Source organism: Scyliorhinus canicula, chromosome 16 (genome assembly GCF_902713615.1).
Source record: "Scyliorhinus canicula chromosome 16, sScyCan1.1, whole genome shotgun sequence".
Classification (NCBI taxonomy): domain Eukaryota; kingdom Metazoa; phylum Chordata; class Chondrichthyes; order Carcharhiniformes; family Scyliorhinidae; genus Scyliorhinus; species Scyliorhinus canicula.
Window position 1 is genome coordinate 37,491,622 of NC_052161.1, and position 23,018 is coordinate 37,514,639.

General features: G+C 44.1%; 1 protein-coding gene across 5 annotated transcripts in view; it reads right to left on the bottom strand.

The window, feature by feature from the left end:
- Positions 1 to 23,018, bottom strand: part of fam53b (family with sequence similarity 53 member B) — a 149,796-nt gene that overhangs the window by 59,608 nt on the left and 67,170 nt on the right. For all 5 annotated transcript variants that reach the window (XM_038821487.1, XM_038821486.1, XM_038821488.1 and 2 more), the window contains one exon: positions 11,662 to 12,428. In XM_038821487.1, the coding sequence (XP_038677415.1) occupies positions 11,662 to 12,428 (767 nt within the window). The remainder of the gene's footprint in view (positions 1 to 11,661; positions 12,429 to 23,018) is intronic.

Here is a 23,018-nt window from a genome sequence, read left to right on the forward strand (position 1 = left end):
GCAAAAATAAGAATTTTGCATTTAAACCCTGCTCACTTCAACTATGAATCATAAAATGCCAAAAACCTTTGCACCCAGAGTTCTGTAGGATTGGAAATCAAGTCTTCCAATGCCATCCTAATTACAGATTTCCTCATCCTGACCCTCAGAACATAATACTTTTCAAATGTATATGGGCAAAATCTTGTAAACTTCAGTTTTTAAAAAATCTTTGGAATTATTATCAGAGAATGAAGAAATGTAACATTCCACAAATATAAAATTAGCCAAAAGGGTTGTCCAGCTGTAAATATGACTTGGTTATGCTGTTGAAGGCTTAATTACACTTCATTTAAGAAGGCTTCACATTTTCATGCACAAAAAGAGGAAGTTGACGGCAATTCAGTGATTTCTAATTGACTTCCATCTGCGAGAACTACAGCAGTGTGCCGTGTAGAGGAACCGGGAATCAGTGACAACAATTTCTGGATTAGTGTGTTTAATTGCGCATGTATGAATGTCAGAACCTGCTCTCATTTTCACAGAGTAATTACAGTGAATGCTGACAGCTTCACCAGCATTACAACAGCAAATCCAGGCAAATGGATTTGTATTCTTCCCAGACAGCCAGTTCGGGACCAAATAAAATTCTTCTCCTCAAGTCTCGGAACATGGGACAAAGGAGACGGAGGGGAGATTCGATAGAGCTGGACGAGCTTAGATAACGTGGACACAGAAAAGTTGTTCCCATTAGCTGATGGTCCATGAACTAAAGGATACAGATTTAAAGTTTTGGACAAAATGCAGTGGGGATGAGAGGGAAACCTCTTTTTTTTTCTCTACACAGCGAGTGGTAACGGGATTGGAACTCGCCGACTACGAAGGTGATGGTGGCAGAGATGATCAATGATTTCTGAAAGAAATTGCATAGGATACAGGGATAGGATGGCAGAATGGGACTGACTGGTAGGATGGCATAATGGGACTGCCTGGATTGATCTGCAGAGAGCCAGCATGTTCTCGATGGGCTGAACATCCTCTTTCGCACAATATTGACACCATACCTGTATATAACTATAACAATGGAAGAATTGTAAAAGGCAAACCAAAGACCAGCATCTTTAGCAAGTTTTGTGTGACATTGAAGAAATTAACATTAGCTTCACAGACATTACCTCTGATCTCCAGAATCCTATTCTAGTTCCACTGCCGGAAAGATGTGACTATATTAATGCTGTTCCGGCAGAGTGCAAATCAGCAGAGTAAATTGATTCACCACCTTAAATGAGATACACAAATTAATCCCCATCCTGTATTCCGTGCACTTACGTTCGTGTGGCATATTAGCTTTCTAGGACAGGTCAGAGGATGGGCCACCATGTTTCCCATTCTAAAAGTTCCTGATAGCATCTGGGTTGTTGCCGGCGCTATTGATCAAAAGAAAGGCAGTTCTCCACAGGGAGACTAAAATGAAACAGCAGCTTCTCTCATACATCTCATTACTGTTAATTGTACAGCAGCAATAGCAAAGACTAATAGCAGGCTGTCTGCTCACTCCTCTGAACAGTGAAAGATGTGTGACGAGAGAGGGAGAAAAAGAAAATAGACACGTTTAGATTGAGAGTGGCTGGTCTATAAACGTGAAAATATTTACAAGGCCCCCCCCCCCCCCCCCCCCCAACTGTATCAATTTAGAAAATACTTTGAGAGTTAACCTCAGCATGTGCCACCTGGATAAACTGACCAATTAAGAGCTGACTCAGGATCAAAGATATTCTCTTCAGATCCTTGTCCGCAGGCCCAAACGTCCACATGCTGAGTCATTTCAGGGCTCAGTAATGTACCCACATTGAGATGCCATACGAATGCAAAGTATCCTGTGGCAGAGAAAAACTAATTCATGGACTGGACTTTACAGGCCACCATGGTCTCCAATCACTGTGATACAATGTCGGTGGCAAGCCCCAGGGCACATACTTATGGCTGCCCTCGGCAATTTAATGCTGGGATCGCGTTAGCTGCTTTAGGGCAAAGCTTTTGCCCCTATCTAGGGTTGAACTCCTGCCTAATAGAGCTGACAACCACACCAGGCCGCAGTGGTAGCCACTGCTGGAACTACAGACAATCCCAATGAAGAGGAGCCCAGACTTAATCTAAGTCTAGGGTAGCACTTGGGCCAGGCTGGCAGATCTGAGGAGGGTGGGTGGCCATGTTTGTGGTGCCAGGCGGGGAGGGAAGGATGACTTTGGTGGGGTGGGTAGGGTGGAGGTAAAAGGATGCCTCCAATGGGGCCAGTGGATCCACAAAGGATCCTCTTTGTCTGACAGCGGTTTGTGCAGCAAAAGATGCTCGGCTACCCACCTGGTGTGGGCCTACCTCTGCTTAGGGCAAAATAGCGGCAGGGGACTGGAGGAGCCTCTAAAGCAGTATTAATTGAACACTTCATAGAGCCTCAGTAGCTCCAAGAGTGGGACACCACCCCCTGTACAATTTCAGACAGAACAGAGACGGCGAGTAGGCAGTGGCAGGCTACTTGAGTAGGCAGTGGCAGGCTACTCGCTGGACTTCGAGTCCCCTGCCTTCAGAGCCACTGGCAAGGGAGCGTAAAGTCCAGCTCCATGCAAAATTCAGGAAGTCCACTTTATACTGCAGAAACACAGCGGGAACATACACTTCACAACTGTAAAGGATTCATGGAGACACACGAACAAGAAAAATGTTGGGACAAAATGTGCCTCAACAACTCACATTCGATTGAAATATGTCTCTCTTGCATGCTGTACACAATCCAAATAAATAAAAACAGAAAGTAAGTATGCATTATAACAAGGAATCCAAAAAAGGAGCTGTAAAACACTCTAAGTAACTGCCACAACACAGAAAGGACACAGTGAGAGACAGTCATACGGTATATGGTTTATTAGCTCTCATTTTTTATTGTCATAGGTGAGGATCATTACACAGCGCTAACTTGACCAACAACCTCGGCCCAGCTTGTAGTTTATGGAGCTGCTGCTTTGCACAATAAAACAACACAAGTAGAAGGAGAGATGAGGATAGATGATGCCTCCAGCAGGGTTTTAAACATAGCGTTGCTAGCAATCATGCTGCCGATCTATATTACTGTACATGATGTTTGTGGAATGAGATTCACTCCTATCTGCGAGCGGCAATATTTAATGTCACAATAGGTGAAGCTTTTAAGCGTTTGTTGCTGACAGCTTCAAACATCTGTCACAAATGTTAAATGTTAAAAAATGTTTTTTATTAAATTCCATTCTGTGCTGCACTAAAAATTCCAGTTCCCATGGTGTGAGGCATGTAGCAGTGCTTCAGTTATGCTAAAATTCCAACAGGTTCCAGTTTGCATTAGGTTACTGGATTGAAATCATTGTATGTTAACCATGTGTAGAACATTTAGTATTGTCACTGTGCATTTGATGGCCTTTGCAAATAGCATTGTCACCTATATTATTAATCCTTTTACACAACTATTGGAGTTGAAGAGGCTGAAACATATTGCTCAGTCAAAGCCTTCCAGTGTCTATGTTTCAATGATCACTGTAACAAGTTGATAAGTATTCAGTAACTGCAGAAAGGTCAGCTCACAATTGATTACATGACAATGCTGCCCATTTCTGTTTGCTGTGATAAGAGAGCAATTTGTTTCCTAAGGGGTTGCACAGGAATCTTCAATTGCCTTACACCATCGATATTGATTAAAACCTATTTAGTGTGTGCCTAAAAATCCCACTGTGTAAGTAACCTTGACTCAATAATACGCATCTGGTGTGTCATACACAAAGAGCAAACTAATTCACTGCAAGATCTGCTCGCAATCATAATTACTTTATATATAGATACGGAAACAGCGCAAGTATATGTAAAACACACCACTATTGCAGAACTTTCAATCGTGTTATTCCGTTAATGCCATCTTAATTAAATTAAATTTATTGGCTATGAATTGAGAAATATTTCTGCCCAACAAGACTTTTGACACTTCGAGAAATCTCTTTCCTACTTCTAGGTGTATTTCTTAATTAAAATATATTTGTGATGGAGTGATGACATGTAAACTGTGGGGAAAATGTTCTGGGCAGTTTCTCCAATGGCTCGGTAAATAAATGTATCACTTTCAATGCAGTTAAAGTATGACAATCAGTCTTAGTGACCTCGAGTTAGGGGGAAAAGCAGAACATGTGTACAGCATCCTTTGACTCCTCCAACCTTCCCCAAATCATGCGCCCCCCCCACCACCACCAACCACCACGGCCCCGCCCCCCACCCCCGCTTAACCACCAACCCCCCCCCCCCCCCCCGCTCACCTCACCAACACCAGCCATTGTGAAGTAACCTCCTCACCGCCTGGGCTAACTAATTAAATGGGTAAGGCACGAATGGGCAGCTACAGGCTCATATTGTAGCAAATAACAAGAAGGAAAAAGGGAAAAAATTGGTCAATGCAAAGTGTGTTGGCAAATAAACAGGTTAATATTAAAATCATCAACCAATAGAAAGTGATGGATTTTGCTATGCTTTCTGAACAGCAGTTAATTGTCTCATAACCGAGCAGCCCTTCCCTTATGCGAAAAGGAGCGTGAGGCCAGGTGTAATGCCTGGATCTGGTATGTCTCTCTTGTGGGACCAAGAATTGGATTCTGGAGCAGGCAAGGAGCTGGATTAGTGGATTGCCCTGGTCCACACTCTGATCTCTGGCTTTGTAACTCTGATAAAGTAATTTTTTTAGAAGCCCCTTAGAGCTGCAGCTAGCAGCAATGAGTTACTAAATAGAAGATGTTCCGACAGTGCAGGTGTAGGTCATTCGGCCCATTGAGTCTGCACTGACCCTCTGAAAAAGCACCCTACCCTGTTATTCAAAAATAACAGAAGTGGAAAACCTGCAAACGCAATATCTCATATCATCATTTTCAAAATGCTCCTTAAATACAAAATATGTGGGGAATTTGTTAAAGGTGCAAAATGTCATAAAAACATAAGAAATAGGTGCAGGAATAAACAATATGGCCGATGAGCCCGCTCCGCCTTCAATACAATCATGGCTGATCTTGAGCTCAATTCTCTTTTCTCACCTGCTCCCCATATCACTTGATTCCCTGAGATACCAAAACTCTGTCTACCCCAGCCTAAAATACATTCAGCGATGGAGCATCCACAACCCTAACATCCCATGAACCAATATACAAACCGTCATTGGACCGCATCCGTGCAGGTATATCCTTCCTTAAACATGGAGACCAAAACTGCACACTGTATTCCAGGTGTGGTCTCACTAAAGCCCCTGTCCAATTGTTACACAACAACCATATTCCTGTACTCCAATCGCCTTGCGCTAAAAGGTTAACATGCCTTCCTGATTGCTTGCTGTACCTCATGCTAACTTCCTGTGTTGCTTGTATGAGTACACCAAGGCCCTCTCTGAACATATGCAGATTTGCCAGAATGGTTCCTGGGATGAGTGATTTTAGCTACAAGGTTAGAGGGGATGGCATTGTTCTCGGTTCTCCTTGGAGCAAGGGAGGTTGAGGTGAGAACTGATAGAGGGTCCAGTGCTCTCCTTGCAGCCTTCGAAATATCCCATTTATCCCTACTCTTTGCTTCCTGTCCATTAACCAATCATCTATCCATATACCCCAATTCCATGAGACCTCATTGTGCATAATAACTTAATCAAATGTATTTTAGAAATCAAAATAAACTACATCTACTGGCTCTGCTTTATCTACCCCTCAAAAAATTATAATAAATTCATCACAATGTCACTTTTGTAAAAGCTTGTTAACTTTGTCTGATCATACTCTGATTTTCCTTCCTCGTGTCCCTCCTGGATCGCTTGCCCATTGCCTTAAATCTGTGTCCCCTAGTGCTTATACCATCAGCTAAAGGGAACTGCTTTCCTTTGTCTATCTTAACCACACCATCATAAATCTTGTTAAAAGATTATCCACAGCTATCACAATCTAGTCGTTTAATAAGATTCTGGCACATTCCTGATGGCTGTTGTCAGGCTAACTGGCTTATAGTTCCCAGATTTCTCTCTCTTTTCTTTCTTGAATAGCAGTATTACATATACTAAACTTTCTATTCACTGGGACTATTCCAGAATTTAGGGAGTTCTGGAAAATTATAACCGGTGCATTCAGCATCTCTGCAGCTCTCTCCTTCAGACAGGGGATAGGCCAATCGTTTCTGGGGAGTTGGCAGATTTTAAGTTTTCCAATACTTTTTCTCTGCCGATATTAATCATCTTAATTTTCTCACTTGTGAACCACTATTTCTGGTGCATAACTTGGGTCTTCTCCCACTAAGATAGACAAACAACATTTGTTCAATGACTCTTCCATCTTCTCATTTCCCATGATAATTTCTCCTGCCTCTTCCTTCCCAAGGGCTAATGCTTACTTTAGCTACTCTCTCATAGACTTTTTTAAATGTGCTCCTATTCAAATAAGATACCATAACAACATACATACAAACAATCAATCAATAACAAAATACATTCCTCCTAATTTTTGATTTTTTTCTCTTATTTCCATTGATCCGGTTCCTTTTTCCCTCCCCATCCCATCTTCCCCACCCCACCTCCCTTAACCGGCTGGCAACAAATAGATCTGTAAATAGACAAGAACAGCTTCCATCTCAGCCAGAATTCCCCATCTGAGCCACGAAGAGCAAACTTTAAGGAATGCCACAGGATTCCCTAACCATGTCAATATTTCTGGCGGATCTTCTGACTTCCATCCCATAAAATTCACCTCCGGGCAATCAATGTGACAATGTGACACATCGGCTCTTTTCCCTTCTATTCATCCTGGTATTTGCAACACTCCAAAAACTGCCTCAAGAGGCCCCCGAATCACCATGGCAAGATTGGCTACAACATTTAAAAGGGGATTAAGACAGGTAAAGACTTATTCTTAGAAGGTAGATTTGCGAACTTTAAAGAATTGAGGGAGAAACACAAAATGCAGAAGGAGGAAAAGTTTAAATATATTCAATTATGAAATTTGGTGAATAAGGAGTCCTCTTTCCCTCGACTACCAGATAACAACCCTCCTTGATAAATTGCTCTTGCCAGATGAGTTGGGAGATGGGAAAATTACTAACATTGATAGATGGCTGATGGACTCAAAGAAAACACCGATTGAAGAAATAAAACAAATGTGGGAGGAAGAGTTGGATATGGAATTGGAACGGGGACGATGAGGTGAAATTATGCGCAGGGTCAATACCTCATCTTCATGTGCTAGGATGAGCTTAATACAATTCAGGATAGTACATAGGGTCCATATGTCACAGGAAAGAATGAGCAGATTCTTTACAGATGTCGAAGATAAATGTGAGAGGTGTAAAGGAGGACCAGCTAAACATGTCCACATGTTCTGGTCATGTCCACAATTAGTGGGGTTTTGGATCTCAGTATTTTAAACATTATCCTTTTTGTATACTTGTAAGAGCTCTTCCAATCTATTTTAATATTCCTAGCGAGTTTACTCTCATTCTATTTTCATCCCTTATCTACTTTTTAGTAGCCCTTTTCTGGTTTCTAAAACACTTCCAATCCTCAAATTCTTTGCTACATTTTAAACTTCTTCTTTTAATGTAATATTATCCTTAACTTATTCCGTAAGCCATGGACGAATCTTTCTTGGTGAGCTTTGTTTTGTTACTGAATATAATTTTATTGAACATTTTGAATTGTTTGTTTAAAATGTTTCCCACTGAGTATATATATCTCTTTGTTTATTTGCCAAATCAATCTTGGCCAGTGCTCTACTCAAACCTATGTAGCTAGCTTTAAGTTTAAGATTCTTATTTGTGATTGGAGAATGTCACTTTCTAATTTAATATGAAATTTATTATGATCACTATTTCCCAACAGATAGGTTACTGTGCAAAAATACCAATTAACCGTGACTCATTGCACAATACTAGATGTAAAATAATATTATCCCTAATTAGTTCTACAATGTATTGTTCCAGGAACCTGTCATCAAAGAATTCCACAAACACATCTTTAAGACTACCTTTTCCAATTCGATTGGTCCAGTACATATGAAGAATAAAGTTATAATTGTTACATTACCTTTATTACAAACTTCAATACTTTCTTGTTTCATGCTCTGTCCAACAGTATAGCTACTATTAAGGAGCCTATAAAGAGGTCACACCAGTGTTTTCTGACTCTTGCTATTCATAATCTCCACCCAGACTGACTCTACTTCCTGATCCTCTGAGCAAAGATCCTCTCTCATTACTAATCTTATGTCATACTTTCTTTTCAGGGTTACCTGGCCTGCTTTTCCATTCTGTGACTTTTTGAAATGTTGTACGTCTTGGAATTTTTATTATTCCTTCGCAGATGTGGGTGCTGCTGGCTCGGCCAGCATCTATTTCCCATACTTAATTGCTCTCAAGAAGGTGATGGAGAACTGCATCCTTGAACACCTGCAATGTCTGTTGTGTAGGTACACCCACCATGCCATTAGGAAGGCAGTTCCAGGATTTTGACCCAGCGACAGTAAAGCAACAGCAATATATTGCCAAATGAGGATGGTGTGTGGCTTGGGAGATAATTTAGTAATCCTTCTAGGTGGTAGAGGTCACAGTTTTGGGCAGACCTTTGGTGAGTTGTCGCAGTACATCCTGTTGATGGTACACACTGCTGCCACTGTGCATTGTTGGTGGAGGGAGAGAATGTTTAAGGTTGCTTGTGGGGTGCCGATCAAGTGGGCTGCTTTGTCCTGGATGTTGCCAAGCTTCTTGGGTATTGTTGAAGCTGCACACTTCCATTACACTCCTGACTTGTACTTTATAGGTAGTGGACAGGCTTTGGAGAGTCAGGAGGTGAGATACTTACCTTAGAGTTCCCAGCCACTGACCTATTCTTGTAGCCACTATATTTATATGGCTGATTCAGTTCAATTTCTGGTCAATGGTAACCTCCAAGATGTTGATAATGGGGGGAATTCAGCGATGGTAATGCCATTGAATCTCATGGAGAGATGGTTAATTTTTTTCTTGTTTGAGAGGGTCATTGCCTGGCACTAGAGTGGTATGAATTATACTTGCCCCTTCTCAGCCCAAGTTTGAAGGTTATCCAGGCCATGCTGCATATGGGCAAGGACTGCATCAGTATCTAAGGAATCATGAATGGTGCTGAATATTGTGCATCAATGAATCATCCCCACTCTTGTGATGGAGGGAATGTCACTGATGAAAGAGCTGAAGGTGGTTGGGCCTAGGACACTACTCCAAGGAACTGGAATAATAATTTCCCAATTTTGGTCACCTTATGTCTCTATAATGATGATTAGATTGATACAACCTATGTCTATTTGTGCCATTAGTTGAGCAATCTTACTGCGGATGCGTCACACATTCAGTTAGAGACTTCAATTTTATTTTCTTGATGCTATTCTTGGCATTGTTTCCTAATGCACTTTTACTGTTAACTCTCAGTCACGCATGATCCATTCCACTTGTCTTCACCCACATTGCTATGGTGTTCTATTGTCTCTGCGTTTCCCTTTGGATTTTCCTTCCCCTCCACGGCATATTCTGCAGTGGCGGAAGGTAGCTCGCTACTGACTGGTGGCAGGATCTTCTAGTCCCGCCAGGACTGAAGATCCCGCCAGTGTGAATGGCCATAAAATCCCGCTCTTTTACACCAATCACCTATACCCTCCTCTTCCTCTCTTAGTTGAAAGCCTATTCACATTATGCCCAGAAGAATCTCCAAATGAAAAAAAAACAGCTGGAAATATGAAGAATCCCTTCTGGGAATCACTTTACACAACCCCCTCCATCACTAACCCATTTCTTTTGTGATATCTCGATAGAATATATTAAAATAAGGCAGATGTTTTCAGAAAAAAGTGAATATGGTTTTGTGAACCACTGTCGCTGGGATCAGGTATAGACTTTCTGGGTCATTGATGATTTGATCGTTGGCTCAATCCCTCCACTTCCTGCTAAGATAGTTTCACAGTAATCATTACCAGATTAAAACGTGCTTTGAGATCTTTGGCATTGTGTTTTTATGCTTGACTTTTAATGGTCTCAGGTTGGCTTCAGAAACTTAGGCCAATCCAGGAACAATCAACCCAGCATAATTTCACGTGAAGTCACAAAGTTGAATCAAATGAAACAATTGTGACTGCATACAAGGAGTCAGACCTCATTTAAGAGGCACAAGTGGTTGAGTGAGGTAAAAATTTGTTTTGTGCTGAAGATAGTTCCTTCGCAGCATGGAAACTAAGCTCACAAATGGAGCAAGGGAAATGTTGCCGCTTCTTTAACATGTTGTCCGATCTACCATGTCCTCTGCAAGTGTTCTTACAAAAATACTGATCCCCATACTTTCACTCTTCAGTCATTTTTTTTTCCCCTATTAAAATGCAATTGTATATAAGATTGAATTTCAAAGAGAGCATCATTCTTCGTAATCTTGTAAAAAATGTCAAGTGATCTCCCACCACAATATATTTGTTTTACATAGAGTCAGACTTGACACAAGTCACAGCCAATGGGCTGGATTTCGCAGTCAGATCCGAACCTTGTACAAAGATCTAGCAATATCGGAAGTGTGGATTTCCCCTTTCCTGACATCTGTTTGAATTTAGTTCCGAGTCAAAGCATCCAAAAATGTTATCAAGCAAAATAAGCAGCGAATCACATTGAAGCATTTTCACAGACAGCAAATCGTAAACAAAAATCATCAAAGTCCTTCACTTATGATTGAGGCATGCACATGGTTGGAAGTTTATGATGTCAATAAACTTTCGCAAACCAATTTTGAAATTAAGTGGAACTTATTTATTTTTCTTAAATCACAAGGGAGAAATTTATCATTCCGCAAATAAAAATTAGTAATTCAGGGCCAGTAAGATTGTTTCACAGTAATTATGAACTTAGTCGACCACTAAGAACCTAGTTGCAGCCCACTCAACATGGGGCAAAATGTTTGAAGAGTTTTTACAGCAAGTCACAAGGGCAGCATGGTAGCATTGTGGATAGCATAATTGCTTCACAGCTCCAGGGTCCCAGGTTCGATTCCGGCTTGGGTCACTGTCTGTGCGGAGTCTGCACATCCTCCCCGTGTGTGCGTGGGTTTCCTCCGGGTGCTCCGGTTTCCTCCCACAGTCCAAAGATGTGCAGGTTAGGTGCATTGGCCATGATAAATTGCCCTTAGTGTTGGGTGGGGTTACTGAGTTATGGGGATGGGGTGGAGGTGTTGACCTTGGGTGGGGTGCTCTTTCCAAGAGCCAGTGCAGACTCGATGGGCCAAATGGCCTCCTTCTGCACTGTAAATTCTATGTATGTAATTTCTAATTGATTGTAGTCTGGGGACCTTTCAACAGTATATCTGATAGAGAAGCATTGAATCACTGACAGTAATTTCTGGAGTTCCATGTTGCACCAGAGGTTGCTGTCAGTTTCATAAGAATAGTGATAGAAGATGCCAACAGTTTTGCCATCAATACTGCAGCATAATACATACCAGTATGTTTATATCCTCATGTGGGGATAGGGTAATAGTATATATATCGATGTGATTTATGATCCATTATTACTAATTTGTGTGTGATTTTAGTGGGAAAGCAAGTTGAAAATGAAAGTCGGCCTAAGCCTAGAGTTTACCACAGTGACACCTCATACCTGAGTCATCTTGGCAAGGTCAAGCGATGGTCTTTGTTCTTCTTCTGGTCTGCGACGTTTCATCCCAACTTTCTGATCATTGTGGACGCACGGCTGTGACCGGCATCGGAGGAGTCGGCTTTTCGGCTGTGCAGGCTCTGGGTTTGCAGCAGACTTACCCATGTTGGACGGCAGGTTGAGCTCCAGCTCAGATATCTGCTCGTGAGATACAGAAAGAGGTCGCAGGAGGTCGACCCCGGACGCAACTGAACTGGACAGGTCATCTTGAAACCTTCCAAAAGTGGGTGAAGTCCACAATCCCTGCTTCCGGGGGCACACGGACCTGCTACTGGTGGCCAAGGGTTCATACGAGAAAGAAAAGACATTGGATCTTGAAGGCAGACTAAAACTTGAGCTCCTCTGCATTGTAGATACCCCATTTGAACAATGTTGCACACTGCTCCCACTGTGACAGCGTCTTTTATCCACTGGAGTCCACACCTTTGACCCGCTAGGTTTCCACGGAGACCGACAGCTTGATAGTTCATCTGAAAACGATCTACACTGCCGTTTGCTGGGAGGTGCTGTTGGATGGCCATTTCGATCAGTGAGGCTGAGCTCTTTGATTAAGCTGGTTACAGCAGATGTTGGATTTGAATCACTTGGCCAAACCGTATTCTCTTGACACTCCTCTGAACTGGTCAAACAAGTCCAAGGTGGATCCAGATTATTGGTGGTTTGCTCAAGGTCAATTTGACACTTTCTGATGTCTCTCCATCCATCCCCCTCTTTTTAGTTCCAATTAAAAAAAAACAAAAAAGATTTTATTAGTCTGAACACTGATGCCACAGCATGGATTAATTCTTAAGGAAACATTTTAGCATAAATTATCTTAACTTAAAATCGGTCTTTCAAGCATTAATATTTACTCCAGTCCATGAAGAGTTTAAAAAAAAAATTAAATAGGAAACTAGAAACATGAGACAACTGTTCAGCCCTGGAGTCTGTCCCGCCATTCAGAAAGATCTTGGCTGATCTGAAATCTAGCTCCACATACCCATCTTTGCCTCAAATTCCACAATACCTGGCCTTAACAATAATCTGATCAGTTTTAAACATAATAATTGATCGAGCACTAAAAGATGAGTCCTGAAAGAGAATTCTAAACTTCCACCTTCCTTTCCGTGGAGTACCGTTTCTTAATTTCACTCCTGGAAGAGCTGGCTCCAACATTTAGACTACGCCAGGAAACCAGAGGAGATCTCCATTCCTGATCTTGATGCCAGAATGAATTCTGGGTCTGGAACCTGGAGATGTGGTGGCGGAACCCTGGAAGAGATTTTCAAGGAGATAGCCAATTAGGTGGCTGCCCCCTGGAGACTCATCCAACTAAGGATGGTGGCTGGGCATTCAAGGCTGGAGGATCAACAGGAGGCCTGCCAGCACTGAAAGACCAGCAGCCCCATCGTAAGAGTAGGAAGCTGCCGATGTATGTAGGAGAAAGATAGTGGGCTGGCTTTTTCATTTCAGCAGCTAAGTGCTGGCGCGAACGGGGAATTTGCAGGCTTTTTACGACCGTAAAGACAGCACCGACCCCTCACCAATTCTGGGACCGGTGAGGGGCTAGCAGCGACGCCGTGTAAAGCTCCCGGCTCCCTTGCCAAAAACAGCCGGAGAATGGCAGGGTCTCTAGCCGCGCATGTGCACGGCGACGACCTGCAGCAGTCGCGCCATACAATATGGCGCCAGATGTGCGCTGACCCGACCCGCCATTCGCGACCTCACAGGCCACCTCCTGGCCACCCCCCTACCGTGTCCCCAGCCCCAGCTTGACACAGTCCGTAACCGCCACACCGGGTTCCCGACCGCTGAGACCACACGTGGTCCGTTCGGTCGCGAACACAGCCCATTGGGGGCGGAGTATCGCAGGACGGCCTGCCGATGATGCCGTTTCGGAGGGGGCAGAGTAGGCTGACTTGGCATCAAACCGGCGCTGGACCCGAATTGGGCGTCGGAGTCGATTCTCTGCCCGATCGCCGATTACAATATCGCCATCGGGCAATGGCGTATCCCACTCAGTGTCTCATGGTTAAGACACCCCCTGAGGACCTACTGTAAATTAAATGAGACCAAAGCTGCTAGGCCATCATCATGGAGAGTCAACCACTGGATGTCCAACGTTTCTTTTATAAATTTAGAGTACCCAATTCATTTTTTTCAAATTGACGGGCAATTTTAGCATGGCCAATCCAGCTAACCTGCACATCTTTGGGTTGTGGGGGCGAAACCCATGCAACACGGGGAGAATGGTCAAACTCCACATGGACAGTGACCCAGAGCCGGGATCGAACCTGGGACCTCGGCGCCGTAAGGCAGCAATGCTAACCACTGCGCCACCGTGCTGCCCGTGGATGTCCAAAGTTGTGGTCCTACGGCTATGGCAGATGCTGGATGGAATGCTGGCTGCCCACTCTGCCACTATCCCATGGCAATGTTTTGGCTTCAGCAGGAGATTGCATCCCAATTGGAAAATTCCAACTGACATTGGCAGAGTCGCCTTAATACACCCTTTAGGTGACCTAATAGAACCCACCACCATCCTCCATTCTCCCTCCCCTTCACTCCTCCACCACCCCAATCCAGCCTGTTCCAAAATTGCCTGGAGGTGAGAACATGCCAACAAGTTGGCATGCCAGCCGGTGATGGGAAAATTAAAAATTGCCAGCCACCCCACCTCCGGTCCTGCATTCATAGCCAAATGAAAATTTGGGCCTTAGATTACCAACAAGCTAAAGTGTTTATTTCTGTTTACGCCTGAACAGCATGAAAAAATCCACTAAATCATCCCTTAACCTTCTAAATTCCACAGATTGCAATCTTAGTTAGCCGAATCCTTCCTCGTAATTTAGTCCTTGGACTTGCGGCTATCATTCTGGTAAATCCATGCAACACTCCCTGAAAGGCCAATTTATTCTTCTAATAATGTTGCTAGGGCTGGAAGGAGAGATTATTGGGATTATTTTCCTTGGAACAAAGGCGGCGGAGGGGTGATTTATTTGAGGTGTACAGAGTTATGAGGGGATGAGATACAGGATAGAATTGTTTCCCTCAGTGGAGAATGTGAGAGACAGCGGATACATATTCGAGATAGTAACGGAAGGTGTACAGGGGGCATGAGGAAGAACCTTTTTTATGCAGAGAGTAATGGGAGTCTGGAATTCGCTGCCTGAGTTGGTGGTGGAGGCAGACCTTAAACTCTAAAAAGTACCTGGATCTGCACCTTAAGTGCTGTGAGCTACAGGACAATGGACCAGGTGCATGAAGGTGGGATTAGAAATTGCACCTGGGTGTCCTCGGGCTGGCATGGACAAGATGGGCCGATTGGCCTCCTTCTGTGCTGTAACTTTTCTATGGTTTCTATGTGCTGCCCAGAGCTACACAAAGTATTTACTCCAGGTGTGTTTTAACCAGAGCTTGTAAAGCTGCAACATATGACTTCCACGCATTGTATTTTAGTTCTAGATATAAAGGCCAGCATTCCACTAACCTTCTTGATTATTTGTTCACAGCATTTTAAAGCCCTATGTACCTGGACACGCGGGTCTCTTTGGACCGCCCCCCACCATTTCTACCTTTTTGCCCTTCGGGAAAAAGGTTCTGTCCTTTTGAGGTTCAAAGCAGATGGCCTGACCTTTGACTGCATGGAAATCCATTTGTCTCAGTTTTCACCATTCACTTAATCTATCAATATGTCTGTAATATTAGGATCTTATATTTTCACTTGCACTGTTTTATAATTCAACCTTCCTGTATCATCGACAATTTGGATTTGTGGCTTTCTATCCCATAATCTGTTGTTAACGGATATGCACCACATATGAGGCCCCTAAAAGGATTACTAGTCACATGCTGCCGATTTGCATAATTGTCCATTCGCTCATTATCTCTTGATACTCAGTCAATTTCCTAACAAGGTCAATAATTTGACTCCAATGCCATGAGCTTCAACTCAAGTTGACAGTTTCTTATGAGGGACTTTATCAAACTCCTTATGAAAGATCATATGAAAAATACGTCCACCACTTTAGTCGCCACTTTGAAAAAAAATCAATCAGATTCATCAGGCATGACCTACCCTTTTCAAATCCATTTGAATGATTAAATGTTGGGCTGGCACTTTCCAAACTACATTCCCCTATTAAATCGAGGATCAAGTATGGGACACGCCCACATTATTCGTTTACTAAGGAGATCATCAGCAACATGTGATAAATGAGAGCAGTTGCGGTGAGGTAATACTACTCCAACATTTTCCAAGTCAAAAAGTAAATAAGCTGTGCCTCGCCACATTAAAGCAAGCTACCAAGATTATTCCTTGGCTGAAAATAATTGCTAAACCTTCATGGATAGATCTTCCCGAAATTGAGCAAAGTTCTCGAGTGAGCACGTGCACACGCAGTGCCGAGAAACACGCGGCTATTCAACATGACTTGCCTTGAATAAGGGGCCTAAACGGGAATGTATAGCCCCGTGTTTTCACAATGGGGAGCTCCGCCTGCCAGAACAACCTGTTGTAGCGAGAGATCAGAATGTAACATGGGAGGGTCCCTGGCAGTGCCTATCTGGCACTGCCAGAGTGTCCAGGTGGCACCAGTATCAGGGCACCACCCTCTCCAAAGGGCATGCAACTGGGGGCCTCGGTCCCCTTGGAGACCTCGAGTGCCATTCCGTCTGGTAACCATTTGTGGGGACCAGTACTAAATGGCGCTCGTCCGACCCCCGAAGCAAAGGGATTCTGCACATTAAAGTAAGGCTATTGCCTCGCTCTAATATGCAGATTTACTAAAAAGTGATCCCGCCCATTGTAGGGAGGATTCCCCTTGCAATGTCTCGCGAGGTTGCATTGAATCTCACGAGGCATTACGAGCCGGGCAGATCCTGGGAGTGGGGTCTCCCGGCTTTCACCGGCCAAGCTGTGGCGCGGTAAACTGCTTTTCTGGTGCAGTTGGAAGATCACGCCCATAATCTTTCCCACCTAGCAACAGAATCTCAGTGTTAGCTGGTCCACTATCAATCACACGGACTACGTCAGCAAGTGTATTGTTCTTCTAAATGGGAGATTACATCAAAGATTTGGGACAGTGCGTCATCAGAGATTTCTTTATTTAAAGTGACTGCATTCCACAGACATGCTCCACGATGCGAACTGTGTTAAAGGATATATATACTTAGCACCACCTCTCCGTCACCTCTAATTGCTGTTATAATTTTTTTAAGCTACTGGTTAAACAGGATCTGGGACCAGATTTTTGGGGCTGTGCTTCTCCTGTGTGACATTACAGGATGGCTGGATGTTTCCATTCACCGTCACATGACTTTAACCAGCAGTTGTAAAGCATCAGAGGAATAAGAAGCAACTGAGAGGTGCTGATTAGTGTGCAGATGTCCCCTTCTCATTACGCTTTAGGATTATGGGTTAATTCAGCAAAATGTAGTTCTTCTTTTGGCAATCTGAATTTACCACAAACCTAAACAGCTCTGCCCTGCCAAAAAGGTTGCTTCCCAACGTTTACGACAAGCGATTCTGTGAAGTAAAACATTCCATAATAAACACTGCAAATTTCTACACATGCAGCACACTTTACTGTTTGACTCCGAGTAATGAGACTTTAATAGTCCCAAAGTATCCTGAAGAACACTCCATTTGGATTAAAGAAAGGTCTCCGTTCAAAGTGGCTTCAACCTGCACAATGGATTCCAGCATATCATTAGTGACGTACTGCAGGAGTCCTGCATTGTTGAAGCTCCTGCTTCTCAGAGGCAACATTAAACTAATGCCTCATTCAGACCGACACACCACAAGTCAAAAATTCAAATACAGCCCACAATCAAAATAATTTAAAAGCTTTAGTCCTGCTGTAAGCATTTGCCCACATTACATTGACTATATTTTCAGAGTGGCATGGTGGCACAGATGGCAGCATGGTGGCAATGGTTAGCACTGCTGCCTCACAGCTCCAGGGTCCCAGGTTCAATTTCCGGCTTGCACCACTATCTGTGTGGAGTTTGCACTTTCTTCCCGTGTCTGCGTGGGTTTCCTCCCACAGTCCAAAGATGTGCAGGTTAGGTGGATTGGCCATGCTAAATTGCCCTTAATGTCCAAAATTGGCCTTAGTGTTAGGTGGGGTAACTGGGTTATGGGGATAGGGTGGAGGTGTGCAGTTGGGAAGGGTGCTCTTTCCAAGAGCCGGTGCAGGCTCGATGGGCCGAATGGCCTCCTTCTGCACTGTAAATTCTATAATGCTATGAATAACAACTTGCATTTATATTGCCATGAGTTCAGACTAATAAAAAGGTAACTTTCGGACTAATATCAGAAAGTTGTTCTTCAGGCATTGGATCTTTTTTTAAGCCAACCCAGCCAGTGAGAATGGAGTTTGTTCGGATCTGACACCCAATTTACACAGTGCCCAGTCTTATGTTGCATTGAAATCAGGGGAGGTATAAATCGAGCGTCCAACCTAAACCAATTGTATCCTTACTGAGCGGGTGATGTTAAAATCTGGACTGCAGAGCGACTATTCCATGAAAAAATACTGGAGACAGAAAAACTCCAGAATCAAGGACACTTGACGGATTTCAAAATCTTTCCGGATGGATGAACTAAGATGGGCTGAATGGTCTTCCTTATCCATGATTAGCCGATAATTTTGTGAACAACTCTCATTACCACGGTAACGTAGGCCAGCACTGTAGACAACACCACTATAAGCATCTGCTTCTCATTCATTTGAATAGGAATCAAATTGTTTAAACAGTGTGATGACTGACTGATATACGACACAATAATTGTAACCTTCAGCGATTGTGCAGTTCATCGTAAGCTATTCTAAAGGCAAGTTATCAGTTCATAATGTGAATACATTGATTTACTATTTTAAGGCTATTTATGGGTTTTAAACATAAGGACTAATAAAAATTTAATTTAAATATGAACTGTTATACAGATCCAAGGGGTTTTTAATCATGCCTTTTATCTGCTTCTCCATCAGGTACAAATTCAAAAGTCGTCTAAACAGTGATTAAATATTCAATTCGGAAAGCTCACTCTCATAGCCTACTATAATTTAATTTAAGAGTCAAACATGGAGATATTTTGAAATTTCAGTACATCTACATCATTCAAAACCGCCTCCGAAACAGATTGATTCTAAATTTGATTGCAATATAAAATAAACCGGAATCAAGAGGTGCAGCTTGACATTATGTCAAGAACGACAGTGACAATGATACCGCAAAATAGTTTTATTCGGCACGTGTAATTTGATCCAGAAGAGAATTAAAAGAGTGATTAACGTTTCAACACAATACACAGTGCACTCAAGCCACAACATGCCCACCCCTGTAACTCCATCATCACGTGGCAAACTGACAGTTCTGGATAAGTCACGGGCGAGGGTACTATGTAAAGGCCAAGAGAAATTCTTCCGAGAAAATGGAGTTGCAACACGACTCTGGGCTACTCCTGTTGACTGACTGCAGATGGACTGGAAGGGATCTGGGAAGAGATTACTTACATGCCAATTAAATTGGGGAATAATTCATGAGAAGTTGCTGAAGTGACGAGGAGATATGGGAATCATGCACGGGTTGGGGGCAAAAAGGAGGAGACAATCCGAACCCCCCAACACGCACGACGGAGAAACTGAAGAAATCATTCAGAAAGGAGAGAAGTCCACAGACACAGAAGCAATCCCCAAAATGAAGGGCGTTGATTGATTGAATTTTAAACAAAGGAGAAGCATAAATTTGGTTTTAATAAGCAAGAGGCAGGGTGCTGAATTTTAGTGGATTGATGCTGAGATTCGCCCATGCTATTCAGCGGTGCCAAGCAATTGCTCCCGAATCCTGACTGAAAGAAGGTTTTGTGCTGTTCCCATTGTTTTCTTCCATTCAGTATTTTATTAAAGCAGCAGGATCAGTCGGCGAACGCCATCAGAATTATTAAAACAATATTTTTTTCTTTAAAAAAACAGGTCACTAAAATAGCATTGGTACTGAATAGATTTGCCTTTTCTTGATTAAAAAATTTTTTTCCTGGCTGCACACCTCATATTTTCATTCTCCCGGAAGGATTTTATTTTATTAAAATGGTTACAGTAGGTCACTTCTGAATGTGGACGCAAAAGTATTGGCGAAGGTACTGGCGGGTAGGCTGGAGGAGTGCCTCCCGAAGGTGATAGGTGAAGATCAGACGCGGTTCAAGAGGGAGGCAGCTCTTTTCAAAAGTTAGAAGGGTATTAAATGTTGTTATGGCACCAGCAGAGAGGAAGGAAACAGAGGTGGTTGTGGCATTGGATGCTGAGAAGGTGTTTGACCGGGTAGAATGGGGGTACTTGATGACAGTTCTGAAGAGGTTTGGGATTGGACCAAGATTTGTGAACTGGGTAAAGCTACTGTATAAGGAGCCGAGGGTGTGTCCGCACAAACAACATCAGCTCGAGATACCTTTCTCTCCACCGTGGGACTAGGCAGGGATTTCCTATGTCCCCCCTGCTGTTTGCACTCACGATTGAGCTGTTGCCCATCGCATTACCAAGTTCAGGGGTATGGAAAGGAATAGTGCAGGGTGGGGGGGGATAGAGCATAAGGTGTCCTTATATGCCGATGACTTTCTGTTATATGTGTCGGAACCGAGTGTGTCGATGGGGGGAATACTGGAGCTGCTTCGAGTGTTTAGGTCTTTCTCTGAGTACAAACTAAATCTAGACAAGAGTGAGTATTTTTTGCTGTCTCGGCCGGGGGTGGGGACAGGGGTGGGAGGCTTGATATTCCGTAGGGCAGGGACTCACTTTAGGTACCTGGGGGTGCAGGTTGCCCGGGAGTGGGGGTGGGGGGGGGGGGGGGGGGGGGGGATGGGGGAATGGGGGCTCTGCAGGTACAACATCTCTAGTTTGGTGGGGAGAGGGAAAGCCAATCTGGCAAGATGGGATGGTCTCCTTCTGTCACTGGCGATGGGTACAGGCCGTTAAAATTAACATGTTGCCGCGATTTCTGTTATTTTTCAATGCCTGCCGATTTTCCTGCCAAAGGCTTTTTTCAGAGAGATCGAGGGAAGGATTACTTTGTTCATATGGGGAGGGAAGGTAGCCAGAGTTAGAAAGGTGCTGCTACAGAGGGGAAGGCAGGCAGGGGGTTTGGGTCTTCCGAACCTGATGTATTACTACTGGGCGGCGAATGTGGAGAAGGTGCGGAGCTGGGTCACAGGGGATAATTCCCAGTGGGTCAGAATGGAGGAGAGTTTGTGCAGGGGGTCGAGATTGAAAGCACTAGCAAAAGCGCCGCTCCCGATAGCCCCGGGGAAATACTAAGAGGGTCCGGTAATAATAGCTTCATTGAGAATTTGGAGGCAGTTTCACCAACACTTTGGGTTGGGGGCAGGGTCAAGGGAAATGGCGATTCGAGGGAACCACAGATTTGAGCCAGGGAGGTGCAATGGAAATATTTGGAAATGGGAGGAGAAGGGGATTAAGGTACAAAAAGATTTGTTTCTTAGGGGTCGGTTTGCAGGATTGAAGGAGCTGGAAGCGAAGTATGGGCTGGAGCAGAGGGAAATGTTTAGATACATGCAGGTTTGAGATTTTGCCAGAAAGGAGATACAGCACTTCTCGGTGGAGCCGGCCTCAACATTGCTGGAGGAAATGCTGACGACAGGGGGACTGGAGAAGGGGGTAGTGTCAGCGGTTTACAGAGCTATTTTGGAAGAGGAGAAGGCACCACTGGAAGGGATCAAAGCGAAGTGGGAGGAAGAGTTGGGAGAGGATATGGAGGAGGGGTTCTGCGCTGGAGAGTGAATGCCTCCACCTCGTGCACGAGGTTGGGGCTGATACAGCTGAAGGTGGTATACAGAGCACACCTCACGAGGGTGAGGATGAGCCGATTCTTTGAAGGAGTAGAAGATGTGTGTGAACGGGGGGAGCCCCGCTAATCACGTTCATATGTTTTGGTCCTGTCCAAAGCTAGAGGATTACTGGAAGGAGGTTTTTAGGGTAAGTTCTAAAGTGGTGCATGTGAAACTGGACCTGGGCCTCGCACCGGCGGGAGAATGCAAATTGGTGATTTGAACCCACTTGCAATTGATTAACGGGCTGGAAGCCCAAGTCGCCAGCCCCATCCTAATATGCACCGATCCCCCTCAGCGGGAAATCTTCCCAGTAGGATTTAGTGCAAGTTTCCCAAGTGATGTGGTGGACCCCTGTGGTTTGTCAATGGGGTCAGTGCATAAGTGAGGTGCCCCCAAAGTCCATCAGAATGCCTCTCTCCCCTATAATGTAAATTTGCCTCCCCACCCTCGCCCACCCCCATTGGACAGAGAAAATCCACCTCTGACAGAGGGACCCCAGCCCCTGATAGAGAGACCACCCCCCCCTGCCTGAAAGCTGAAGAATTGTCCCGGCAGTAGAGTGAAGAATCACTGCATTTTCACTTACCCTTCCCTAACATCTGCTGCCACAGATGAATATGTTTAAAGCTGCAGTAGTTTCTAGTGCCAGAGGCTTCCTCAAAAGCCAAGGACACTTCAAAGGGCTTCAAATCACTTGACAGTCTTTGAAATGCACATTGTGCATTCAATTTCACACAGTAATACATTGCATTAGCCAGTGATTGATAGTTTTATTACTCCAGAGACAGCTGTTTGATGGATTGTTGATCTATCTTTCCCTTCAATCTTGAATGCATCTCAAGTATCCTGCTTTGACGCTAACCACAATCTTTAGAAACACTTGTCTTATGATTGACAGTTCCTCACAACAAAAACAGCCAAGTGCTTCCATTTCCTCTGTTTGGGGGGAACTGGGTGTGTGTGGGAGGAGAGGGGGGTTGGGTGGTGCATCAGGTCACCCTCTTGCTTGAATGCTGTAGGGGTGGTGGTGACCAGTTATTCATGTGGTTGGGGGAGGGAAGTGAAGGATGCCCTGCCATTTTTCGGTATTGCCAGCACCATCTTAGTCATGGCACAAATCAACTCCAGCCTCCCAGATTGTCTTGATCTACTACAGTTCGCCTACCACTCCAACAGGTCCACAGCAGACACCATTTCCATGGCCCTGCACTCTACCCTGGAACACCTAGATAACAAAGGCACCCATGTCAGACGCCTATTTATCGACTACAGCTCAGCCTTCAACACCATAATGCCTACGAAACTCATCTCCAAACTCCTTGGCCGCGGCTCCTCCCTCTGCGACTGGATCCTGAACTTTCTAACCCACAGGCCACAATCACTAAAGATAGGCAACACCACCTCCTCCACAATCATCCTCAACACCGGTGCCCCACAAGGCTGTGTCCTCAGCCCCCTACTATACTCCTTGGGC